Source organism: Vicugna pacos, chromosome 9 (assembly GCF_048564905.1).
Source record: "Vicugna pacos chromosome 9, VicPac4, whole genome shotgun sequence".
NCBI classification, from domain to species: Eukaryota; Metazoa; Chordata; class Mammalia; order Artiodactyla; family Camelidae; genus Vicugna; species Vicugna pacos.
In genome coordinates, this window is record NC_132995.1 from 505387 (window position 1) to 518318 (window position 12932).

The following is a 12932-nucleotide window of genomic DNA, read 5'->3' on the forward strand; positions in this document are numbered from 1 at the left end:
CCTGCTCGAGGTATTCAAAAGCGAAGGGAAGGATCTGCTAGGGCTCAAATGACTCCTAATTTGGCCAATACGTGGGAGAAGAGGGATCAGCTTCCTTGAGTGCACTGGGAAGTGACTGATGCACACTGTGTGGGCTTGCCAGGTGGTACAGGTGAAATGGCCTTGACTATAGAGTTGTCAGTGACATAAATCTTCGAAGAGCCATGGGCATGTTCCAAAGTGTAACACAGCCATACACACTTCCCACATAACTGAAACTCACAGGGAACCTCCCCACTCTGCATGCTCACATGTATGAGATTCAATTCAGACAGATGACTCCTCCTTAGGTTTCCTCCAGGACCCTTACACTGTACAAGGAAATTGCACATCTATGCCTTTGAGTAGTGGGAACTCTCTGATGTTGAAAGAGGTTAGATTTCCTCGTAAAATTTCCCTCATTCAGTGCACTCTTAAGGCCTTTCTCCAGTGTGGCTTCTCTGATGACAACGCAGTTTGGAGGTGGTAATAAAAGATTTCCCACATTCGCTGCACACATAAGGCCTTTCTCCAGTGTGAACTCTCTGATGATAATGGAGGGTAGAACCACAGGTAAAAGATTTCCCACATTCGGTGCACTCATACGGTCTTTCTCCTGTGTGAATTCTCTGGTGTATTATGAGGTTATTTCTTTGGATAAAGGATTTCCCACAGTCATTACATTCATAGGGCCTTTCTCCAGAATGAACTCTCTGATGATAATGGAGGTCAGACCTTGAGATAAAAGACTTCCCACATTCACTGCACTCATAAGGCCTTTCTCCAGTGTGAGATCTCTGGTGATAACGGAGGCTGGAACTAAAGGTAAAAGACTTCCCACATTCACTGCACTCATAAGGCCGTTCTCCTGTGTGAATTCTCTGGTGTAAAACGAGGTTATTTCTTCGATTAAAGGATTTTCCACATTCACTGCACTCAAAAGGCCTTTCTCCTGTGTGAACTCTCCAGTGCTGGATGAGTGTCCACCTATTGTTAAAACATTTCCCACATTCAGTGCACTTAAATGGCTTCTCTCCAGTGTGAGCTTTCTGGTGTTGATTCAACTGGGATCCATATTTAAACAATTTCCCACACTCAGTACACTCATAAGGCCTTTCTCCTGTGTGAACTCTCTGGTGTTGAATGAGAACCCACCTATTGTTAAAAGATTTCCCACATTCACTGCATTTATAAGGCCTTTCTCCTGTGTGAACTCTTTGATGATAATGGAGGTTAGAGCTAGTGGTAAAGGATTTCCCACAGTCACTGCACTCATAAGGCCTTTCTCCTGTGTGAGATCTCTGATGATATCTGAGGGCAGGCCTAGAGATAAAAGATTTCCCACAATCACTGCACTCATAAGGCCTTTCTCCTGTGTGAGATCTTTGATGATAACTGAGGGCTGAGCCAGAGGAAAAAGATTTCGAACATTCACTACACACGTAACTGTTTTCTCCACTGCGCCATGTGTGGGGATGAATGAACACAGATTTGTGATTTAAGGATTTCCCACATTTGCTGCACTTGTACTGCCTTGCCCCAGGATGAATACTTTGATGTTGACTGAGGGTTGAGCTTTGCTTAAAGGATTTTCCACATTCACCACACACATGAAGGCTTTTTGCAGGGTGGACTCTCTGGTGCACAACAAACGAGGATTTGTACCTGAATGCTTTCCCACATTCACTGCACACAAAACACCGTCTTCCAGTGTGGACACCCTGGTCCTGAACAAGTGTGTCTTTGGGGCTGAGGGTTTTCTTGCACTCTCCCCAGGCATGATGACTTTTCTGGCTTTGTAAAGTTGACCCGCACTGGGAGATTGGGTTTGGCTTCTCCACACTTTGAGGGGTCTGTTGCTGTAGATGTCCCACGATGGCAGGAAAGTCCTTTTCAAACGTCCCCCAAGTAAATGGCTTCTGTGACACACGGAATCTGCAGCTCTTCACAAACAAGGCCTTGTCTATGCTGCTTCTGAAGGTCTTCTCTCCCATGTGTTGCTCCTGGTACTGCTGCAAGTCAGCACTAAAATCAAAGTGTTTCGCACACACCCCACACCTCAATAGTTTCTGGCTGTGTCGTGTTTCCTGGTGCTCAGCCAAGTGGAAAATGTCTCTCAAGACTGGACCACACATCTCACAGGGATGGGTCTTCTGGGAAGACAAAGCTGCCTTGGGAGTCCTGGCCTGTGACCCTCCCAGAGGAGCCATCTGTTCAAAAGGTGCCTCTGCATCCCCTGCTCCACAGCAGCAACCTGAACAGAAAGAGATGCTGGTCAAGTACCTGTTGATACACGGACGGGCCAACTCACCACAAATGTGCATCTGTCTCATCTAGGTCTGAGTCTACGGGATGCTTTTCAAGACAAGACAGTTGGAATTCAGTTGAAGGAACAGCTGACTGTTGTGCATTACTGGGCCTCAAGGTCACAGCATAGTGGAGACCTCACCAGGGGAAGGACACAGAGACAGGGTATGATACAAGGAAGAGAGGCAGAGTCTACAACTCCTTTCTCTCCCAACGGCTTCCCACAGGACCTTTTCTGCTGTTTATCTGGGGCTGTACAGAAGTGTACATCCGTGCCCATAAAAATCCAACTGCAACCAATCTGTCTTCAAGGTCATTTTAAGGGTATGTGAACGTCTCATGGCACAAGTGAAGGCCAGTGTTGGAAAGTATTACAGAAAGAGCAGTGAGAGAAACAGGTGAGATGTGGAGTCCACAGGGGTGGAGAGCTTCCCTGGGGTGAGAGTCACAGTAAACAGCAGAAATGATAAGTCAGCAGAGTGTGAACAACGGAGAAGGAAAGATAGAAATGGGATGTGGCCACTGGTTACGGCACCAAAACTCTGGTTAAACAAACAGGTTCCTGGTATGCTCTAAATATAGCTGATATCACACTTCCACAGCTACCATGCATCAGGGCTAGGCTCCTCTGAGTCTACCCGGCTACGGCTGGCGTCATATCCATTCTGTGATATACGAAGGACTCATCTCCATAAACCCTAGTTCAGCAGCTAAATGGGACAACAGGATGCAAAGTACTGAATGAAAAATACGACAAGTGAATGCTAGCACTGTTCCAAAGCAACTGCACACAGAGGACCAAGAAACGAGCAAAAGGTAAGCGATGTCCACAAGAGAGCAGAACAGGAGACACCACCATTAACACCCAACACAATCGGCTCAAATTCCGTGAGTGAAATTAGCCTTGGAGGGCTCAATTAAGAACTGAATCCAACTCGGTGGAGCATAAGAGAATAAGCACACAGACAGGATTGCTGGAGACTGTTTTGGCAGAGACACTTGGAGGGGGCTGGGAAACGGGCTGGGCTATCTCTCTCTGCCACAGGGCGGGTACCGCTGCAGTCCCCGGCTGCCTGCTTCCAGAGGACACTGGAGCTTTTGCTACTGCGCTAACTAAAAGCCATCATTGGTGCATGCCCTGGTGAATATGAGGTTACTGCACCCGACCCCTAGAAGGAGCTGTTGTTGTGCCGATCCAGGATGAGGGCCGCCACATCCCCCAAACCTGTGCATATCCTCACCCCCGGAGCTGTGCCTGCTCCATGTGTGCCTGCATCCCGGACCCTGACTCCACTGCTGCATTGTGCACACAGTGGTCACAGACACCAGACACCCTCACTGTAGGCCAGCGAACTCCCAAAAACTAGTGTCTCGACACAAGCACCCTGACACAGATGTCATGGTCACTGGACGTGCAGCCACATCTCACAAACCAAAGCCGAGAGCACTGGGAGCCACTGAGCCATCCAATGTCCCAGAACCAGAACCGCTGTCAGATACAAGGATCCTCACACAACACCCCACTACTCCACAGGTGCCCGCGCGTCAGACGCCAGTGCCACTGGGCAACAAAAGGAATCCCTTTGGCCGCAAGGTCCTCCTTCCATGGGAGGGAAGAGATCAGGAGTTCCCCTTCAGCCTTCTCCACCGCTGCAGACACCCTCAGCCTCGTGTATTGAAGACCCCCACTACCTTCACCGAGGCTGACATCAGGTGCAGAAGCGGTACGGATTCCACACGGGTGGCCTCCGCTGGAGCCAGTATGGCCACAGCCCACCAAGCTGCTGCATAAACCACAGGTGGAGGTCTTTTCCCACCAAAACTGTACCACGAAATTTGGAAGAAATGACTACACCATCAAATCAGCAGACATCAATGCAAGGCTACAGGAAACACAAGAAAATCAAGGAAGATGAAACCATCAAAGGACTACAATAATTTATCAGAAACAAATTTCAAAGCAATAGAAATCAGTGAAGAGCTAGACAAAGAAATCAATTGTTTTAATGGAGTTCACTGAGCTGCAAGAAAACACAGTCAGTCAATTAAATAGACTAACAAGTTATTCAACAAAGAGATAGAACAAAAACAGGTTGGCTGAGGACATGTATGCAATAACGAAAACCACAGAACTCCTAGAAAAAAACATGGGCAGTACATTCTTTGATGTTGGTCTTAGCAATACCTTTCTAGATATGTCTATTCAGGCAAAGGAAACAAAAGAAAAAAATAAACAAATGGGATTACATCAAACCAAAAAGCTGCGTGGCAAAGGAAACCATTAACAAAATGAAAAGACATCCTACTGAATGGAAGGAGATATCTGTAAATGATATCTCTAACAATGGGTTAATAGCCAAAATATATGAAGAACTCATGAGCAGAGGGGAGTATAGTTCAGTGGTACATGCATGCTTAGCATGCACCAGGTCCTGGGTTCAATCAGTACTTCCATTAAAATAATAAAGACATAAACAAGTAAATAAACATAATTACCCCCCCAAATTGATACAATTCAACAACAACAACAAAAAACAACCCAATTAAAAAATGGGCAGAGGAGTTGAACAGAACTCTTTCAAAAGACATACAGACGGCCAAAATGCACATTAGTGATGTTCAACATCACTACTTATTAGGAAAATACAAATCAAAACCACAATGTGATCAAAACTCATGCATGTTATAATTGCTTTTATCAAAAGGCAAGAAATAATAAGTGTTGATGAGAATGTGGAGAAAAAGGAACTCTCATACACTGTTTGTTTTAGTACTTCCTATGCCTTTTAAAAATATTTTTATTTATTAACTATTGTATTATTGAATTATTTTATTTTGTTGGGGGGGTGTGATTAGGTTTATTTATTTTTAGAGGAAGTACTGGGGATTCAACCTGGACCTCATGCATGTTAAGCATGTGCTCTAGGACTTGAGCTATACCCTTCCCCATCTCATACACTGTTGGTGGCAATGAAAATTGGTGCAGCCAATGCAGAAAAAGGAATAAAGATTCTTCAAAAAATTTAAGAACAGAACTACTATATGAACTAGCTATTCCACTAGTTGGTATATATTCCAAGAATACAAAAACAGTAATTTGAAAAAAAAATGCACCCTTATGTTCACTGCAGCATTATTTACATTAGCCAAGATATGGAAACAAGAGTGCCACCAACAGATGAATGGATAAAGATGTGTCAATCACATGCACACATGCACGCACACAGACACATAAAACACAATGGAGTACCACTCGGTCATTAAAAAAAAAGAAATTTTACCATTTGTGACAACATGGATGGACCCTGAGGGTGGTATGCTAAGTGAAATAAATCAGATGTAGAAAGACAAATATTGTATGATGCACTCATATAGGGAATATAAAAACAAACCAACCAAACTAAATACAGGGATACAGAGAACAGAGCAGTGATCACCACAAGGTTAAATGGATCAACCTTACGGTAAGAATGAATGAAAAATAAATTTTCTGTAAGGTATGCAGAAGGAGAAATATAATGTACACATAAAACTTATATAATGTTATAAACCAATGGTAGCTCAATAAAAAAATAAATCTAAACAAATAAAATGATAAATAAACAAGCAAAACAATTCAAAAACTCAAAAAAACTAATTAAATTTATACCTCAAGGAACTAGAAAAAGAACAAATTTAACAGAAGAAAGGAAATAAAAAAAGATCAATGCAGAAGTAAATGAAATAGTGGGGAGGGTACAGGTAAAGTGGTAGAGTGCATGCTTAGCAAGCACAGGGTCCAGGGTTCAATCCCAAGTATTTCCTCTAAAAGTAAATAAATAAATAAACCTAATTAACCCCCCTGCCGAAAAAAACATAATAAAGAAATAAATGAAATAGATCTAGAAAAATAAAAAAGATAAAGGACATAAAAAGCATATTTTTTGAAAAGATAAACTATTGACAAACCTTAAGAAACACTAAGAAAAAAAGAGAAGACTAAAATAAAATCAGAAATGAAAGAGAGATATTACAACTGATACCACAGAAACAAAAAAGACCATGAGACTACTGTGAACATTTAAATGTCAACAAATTTCGATAACCTAGAAGAAATGGATGTATTCCTACAAAGACGCAAGTTCCCAAGACTGATAGAATACCAAAAATATGAATAAACATAAAACTAGTAAGGAGATGCAATCAGTAACCAAAAATCTGCCAACAGTGAAAAGTTTAGGACCAGATACATTCACCAGTGAATTCTATCAAACACATTTCAGAGAGAATTAACACCAATCCTCCACAAACTCCCAAAATTAAAGAGGACGAGCCACTTTCAAACTCATTTTATGAGGCCAGCATTAACCTGCTGCCTCACACTACAAAGACACTACAAGGACACTACAAGAAAAAAAATTGCAGCCCAACATTCATGATGAACACATAAACAGAAATCCTAAGGACAATATTGCGCTTCAAAGCACAATAAAAAAAATAATATACCTTAATCAAGTCAGATTTATCCCGGAGATGCAAGGATGCCTCAATATACACAATTCAACGTGATATACGCCTTAACAGATGGAATATAAAAACCGTATGATTATCATAATAGATATGGAAAAAGCATTTTAAAAAGTTCAGCATACTTTCATGATAAAAACGCTCAACAAATTAGCTACAGAAGGAATGCATTTTACCATAATATACACCGTATATGACAAGTCACAGCCTACAAAGTATTCAATGGTGAAAGCTAAAAGCTTATCCTCTAAGATCAGGAACTAGGCCACTTCTTTATCACTTCTATTCAGCATGGTACTGAAGTTGAATCAGAGCAATTAGAAAACAAAAAGAAGTAAGAAGATATCCAAATCTGAAATGAATAAGTAAAGTTATCTATACCAATGATATGATCATATGTATAGAAGACCCTGAAGACTCCTCCACCAAACTAGAATACAAATTCAAAAAGTTGCAGGATACAAAATCAACAGAAAAAGCACCTGTGGAACACAGTATGGAGATTCCTCAAAACACTAAAAATAGACTTACCATATGATTCAGCAATTCCACCCTGGGCATATATCCAGAGGAAACCTTAATTCAAAAAGATACATGCACCTCAATGTTCAAAGCAGCACTATTTACAGTAGCCAAGACATGGGAACAACCTAAATGTCCATCGGTAGAGGACTGGATAAAGAAGATGTGGTATATTTATACAGCGGAATACTACTCAGCCATAAAAAGAACAAAACAATGCCACTTGCAGCAACATGGATGAACCTACAGATCATCATTCTAAGTGAAGTAAGCCAGAAAGAGAAAGAAAAATACCATATGATGTTACTCATATGTAGAATTAAAAAAAAAAAGACAAATGAACTTCTTTATAAAACAGAAATAGACTCACAGGCATAGGAAACAAAACTATGGTTAAGAGGTGGTGGGGGAAAGGGGTGGTAAGGGATAAATTAGGAGTTTGAGATTTGCAGATACTAATATATATAAAATACAGAAACAACAAATTTATACTGTATAGCACAGGGAACTATCTTCAATATCTTGTAGTAACTTATGGTGAAAAAGAATATGAAAACAAATGTATGTATGTTCACGTACAACTGAAGCTCTACACCAGAAATTGACACAACACTGTAAACTGACTATACGTCAATAAAAATATATAAAGAAAAACATCATGTATTTCAGCACAGTAACAATGAACTATTTGAGAAGAAAATAATCCCAGTTATAAAAGCATCAAGACTGGTAAAATACTTAGGAATAAAACCAAGGAGCAGAAAGATGTGTACAGTGAAAACTATGAAACACTGATGAAGGGAAATAGAGAAGATGGAAATATGTGGCAAGATATCTGTATACATGGATTGGAAAATTAATATTGTTAAAATGATATAATACCCAAAGTAATCTACAGTTTGTATGCAATTCCTATTAAAATTCCAATGGTATTTTTCACAGAAATAGAAAAAACATACCTAAAATCTGCATAGAAGCACAAAAGAGCCTGAATAGCCAAAGCAATCTTGAGAGAGAAGATCAAAATGAAAAACACTGCTGTCCTAATTTCAAATTATATTACAAAGCTACAGTATTCAAAACAGTATGGTACTGGTATAAAAATGGACAGAACTATGGAACAGAAGAGACTGCCCAGAAGCAAACCCACGCATAGACAGTCAACTAATCTTTCACAAGTGCACAGAGAACACACAATAGAGAAAAGAGAGTGTCCTCAATAGATAGTGCTGGGAAAGCTGGATATCCACATGCAAAAAAAAGGAACTGGATCCCCATCTTATAGAACTTGACATGAATTAAAGACAATATAGAAGACCTGAAACCTTAAACTCCTAGAATAAAACATAAGGAAAAGGCTTCATGACTTTATTCCTGACAGTGATTTTTTTTCAATATGACATGAAAAGTGAAAATAAACAACTGGAACTCAACAAATTAAAAAGCTTGTAAACAGCAAAAGAAACACTGGAGTGAAAGGAGCTACAAATGGTCAACAGGTGCTCACAATCGCTAACCATCAAAGGGAATGCAAACCAAAATCACAAGATGTCACGTCACACCTGTTAGAATGGCTATTATCAAAAAGAGGTAACATGTTGGCAAGGATATGGAGAAAAGGGAATCCTTGAACACCATTGCTGGGAACATAAATTAGTGCAGTCATGGAAAATATTATGGATGTTCCTCAAAAAATTGGAAATAAAACTACCATATGATCCACCATACGCACTTATGGGTATATATGCCAAGGAACTAAATCAGTATCTCCATAAAATATGTGCATGTACATAGTCACTGCAGCATTATTCAGAATAGCCAAGATATGGAAACTTTCTAAGGTGTTCACCAGTGATGAACTGATAAAGAAACTACAGCATACACACACACACACACATGCACACACATACGTACATATCAACTCCCCCATGCACATGCACACAGGAACATTCAGCCATGAAAAAAGAAAAACTGCCACTTGCAACAACAAGGATGAAACTAAAGGACATTATGCTAAATTAAATAAGTCACAGAGAGGAAAACAAATACTGTATAATATTACTTATGTATAGAATCTACAAAAAAAGACAAACTTAGAGAACCATAAAGAAGAATGCCAGATACTGAGGGCTGGAGAAATGGGGAGATGTTGGCCAAAACACTTTCAGCTATAATGCAAGTAAGTTCTGAGGATCTAATGTGCACCACAGTGACTATAGATATTAATACTGTATTGTAAACTTGAAATTTGCTAAAGGAATAGATCCTAAGTGTCCTCACTGAAAAAAAAAGAAAGAAGAGAAAAAAATTAATTATGTCAGGTAAGAGGTGTGTTAATTAACTCCATGGTGGTAATTATTTCATTAAGTATATGTATATCAAATCATAACATTATATATATTAAATACATATAATTGTGTCAGTTGTATCTCAATGAAGTTGGGTCAAGATGAAACAGGGAGAGAAGTCCAAACACCACAAAAAGAACTATACAGGATAGAGTTGAACGGTAACCCACAGCCAATGAAAGTAGCCATCATGACAATGGCTGCAATTCCACACCCAGGCAAGTACAAGGAACTGTCAGTTAAAGGAGGGGCCACAGAAATTACATGGATCTGGACACACTGCCCCATCCAGGGAAGGGGCAAGCAAGGTGCATCTATCAGCCTTACTGAAAGACTGCTAACCTTGAATCCTTCTAATCCAGCCTTCTACCTGCCACAACAACTTCCCAGAAAGCTGGGGAAGCAAGCAGTGCCTACACACGTGATCAGGATGAAGCACCTCCCTCGGAAAGGAGGGTGAGGCAGGATACAGAGCCTAGACCAGGGCACTGGGGAGAAGAAAGGTCTTACCCAGTGAGGATACAAGTGCATAGTTCTCCAGCATCACATCAAGGTACAGGCGTCTCTGAGCCTCATCAAGGAGCCTCCACTCTTCCCAGGAGAAGTGCACAGCAACATCCAGAAAGCTCACACCACCCTGTTATGAAGGGGACAGACGAAACCATGAACGTTCTCTCTCTGAGAATCCACAATCCATCTCCCCACACATCTATGCCATTCCCACCCTCCACCGGACCTCCCACCTGACAGAGGATGCCAGGCCCTGGTGCCACTGATGCCCGCAGTCTCCTCACTGCCCGTTAATCACTATGTTCAGTCCTCAGCAACAACAGACAGGGGCACACAGATGCCATCTCAGCTCTGGGCCTGGCCTGCAATGTCTTGTCCCTCCAGCCAAGCAATTCCCCTGGGATCTCCCCAACTGTGGGAATCCAGACACAACCCAGTGTAAATATAGACTCATGCTTCATCTGTAAATTTTCAATATCTTGGCCCTGGGGCCATCAGCTCACATTTCCTCTTGATGTGCACATCCTCTGTAGACCAAATCTCTCAGAATTTCATAGCCTTCCATCTCCTTGCACCATACTATAGGACTCTCCCTGAACATACCCTCACATTTGGCACTTTGCATCCAGAGAATGCTTGAGAATTTCAAATAAGATTTGGTACAACCCCAGCTCTCTGATGGATCCAATGCCAGAGAAAGCCACAAATGCTGCTAAGAAGATCTCCCCACCTCCCTCTAATCCTTGCTTCAATGTTATCCACCCAGAACCAAAAGTGAATTTACTGCCAGTTTTGTCCTTTCAGCAGCCACAACACTCCTCTCTCCACTCAACCTTCGTTTAAAAGAAAAACAAACAAATAAAAAACAGCCCTAAAGATCTCCCTGCCAAGCAAATTCTGGAGAAGACATTTAGTGTTAAATAAGCAGCACTCCCAGCCTCCCTGCCATCTTGTCTCAGTTCCCCCTACGTCTCCCCAGCCATTTCCCGTCCACTCATCCCATGGAAGCGTTGGCCACCTGCCCGATCAACCTCTCTCCCACACCGTTCCCACTGCCACTTCTCCACCTCGCTTGCGTTTGCACTGCCCAGCAACCCCAACCAGGCACTCAGCGAGAGCCACTTCTTAGCACACACCCGTCTTTTCGACCTACTAATAGCATCGCCACCGTAGTAACCTTTGTTCCCCTCTTAATTGTGTTAAACAGCTTCACACTCGTGCACATAACGGCCTTCATTTTTGAAAGTCTCCATCCTCACCGCCTTCCCCCGATGTCCAGACCTGCCTGTCCAGCTGCCCGCTTGTTGCCTACACTCACTCTTCTCTGAAACATCTCAGACTCTTAAGAGCGGAAATAAACTTACAGTATCGCCAAGGAAAACTAACCTACTGCTAACGTCTCCATCCAGAGGATGGGCCTTCCATCTGTCGCCTACTACGACTCAAAACCCTGGGGTCATCCCTCACTACTTCCCTTCTCTCACCAAGAGCAACACTCCCAATTCGGAGAGGCCCTTCTCCAAAAATGAATCCAGAATTCAACCACTTCTCACACATCCAGGGCGGTCACTCTGGTCCATCAACATTCACTACGACTCTTGCAATTAATCCTCCTGTGCTGCCTGCCTCCTCCCTTATCCCAGTAGTTTGTTCCCTTCTTTGCAAGCCAGAGGGATATTATGCCTGGTTAAGACCACCTCCCAACTGGGATTCAGACCTCATATTACCTGTATAATAGCTGGCCAACTTTTCATGCAACAACACTGCACGCCTGACTCTCACCCCGCTGCATCTTGCTCCTAGCATTAAGAATGGAGAATTGCTACACCCCAGATCTGGCTCAGCCCGCCCTCCAGGCCTCCGCACCTGCGGGTCCCCCCGCCTGGGGGCCTCTCCCCGCGCCGTCACGCCGTCTGTCATAAACACGGCCCCACCCGCGGCCGCCTCCCCGGCCTGGACCCCGGGACCCGGGCCGCAGGCACGCGAGCAGGCGCCCCGCACTCGGGGCTCTCGTGTCCGGCGGGAGAGGGCGGTGCGGGCCCGGAGGACGCGCGTTCACCTGAGGCGGGTCCCTCAGCGCGGCCGCCGCCATCGGGGTCTGAGGGCGCAGCGAGGCGGGCAGCAGCGGGAGAGGAGAGGAGACCGGGAGCGGCGGTCCGTATTCCAGGCCTGGGGCGGGGTCCCCGGGCGGCGTCGCGGAGCTTCGGACCCGCCTCGGTGCAGCGGGGACAGCGCCTCCTCTCGGACCTCCTCAGTCCTGTCACCTCTTCCCGGTATCTGAAGCTTTTGAATTGAGAAAACGCCCCACAGCACATTCAAAATGACGCCCACTACGTGGAGGCCGGAAGTCCCGCCCCAAAGCTATTACCTCATACGGAGACGCGTCTTTTCGACTCTATTGGCTGATCGTCGCAGCCACCCATTGCACAGCCTTCTGGGTAATGTATTTCCCACAGAGCCACAGCCATAGGTCCCAGATGTTCCGCGTCTGACGTCCAGGAGAAAAGCCACACCGTGAAGGTTGCTGGGAAACATCAACGCTAAGGCCACAGACTGAGGATGGGCGTTTCTTCTTAAAGAGGGTGCACTCACAGATGTTTGAGGTGTATTATCTGTAACTGATTACCCAAGGGTTTGAAGACGTGAATTTCAGACTCTGTGAAGCTCAGTGTGTCCCAGAGTCTGAAAGTACCTTTTGAGATGCTCTCAAATCCACCAATC

The 12932-nt window shown here is 43.3% G+C and overlaps 1 protein-coding gene across 1 annotated transcript; it reads right to left on the minus strand.

The window, feature by feature from the left end:
* Positions 1 to 330: 330 nt before the first annotated feature.
* LOC107035000 (uncharacterized) lies at positions 331 to 12293 on the minus strand. The gene is made up of 3 exons (XM_072966425.1): positions 12078 to 12293; positions 10212 to 10338; positions 331 to 2272 (listed from the first exon to the last, which is right to left on the minus strand). Exons 1-3 carry the CDS (start codon positions 12129 to 12131, stop codon positions 453 to 455), a joined length of 2001 nt encoding a protein of 666 aa, XP_072822526.1. The 5' UTR covers positions 12132 to 12293; the 3' UTR covers positions 331 to 452.
* Positions 12294 to 12932: the final 639 nt, after the last annotated feature.

What these genes read in the sequence shown, in the direction of transcription:
- LOC107035000 (XM_072966425.1), bottom strand. Translation starts at nt 12,131, where the DNA reads ATGACAGACGGCGTGACGGCGCGGGGAGAGGCCCCCAGGCGGGGGGAC. An exon ending in CCAGGCGGGGGGACCCGCAG is followed by an intron (nt 10,339 to 12,077) that starts GTGCGGAGGCCT and finishes CCTTCATAACAG; the next exon opens with GGTGGTGTGAGCTTTCTGGA. An exon ending in TGCACTTGTATCCTCACTGG is followed by an intron (nt 2,273 to 10,211) that starts GTAAGACCTTTC and finishes CTTTCTGTTCAG; the next exon opens with GTTGCTGCTGTGGAGCAGGG.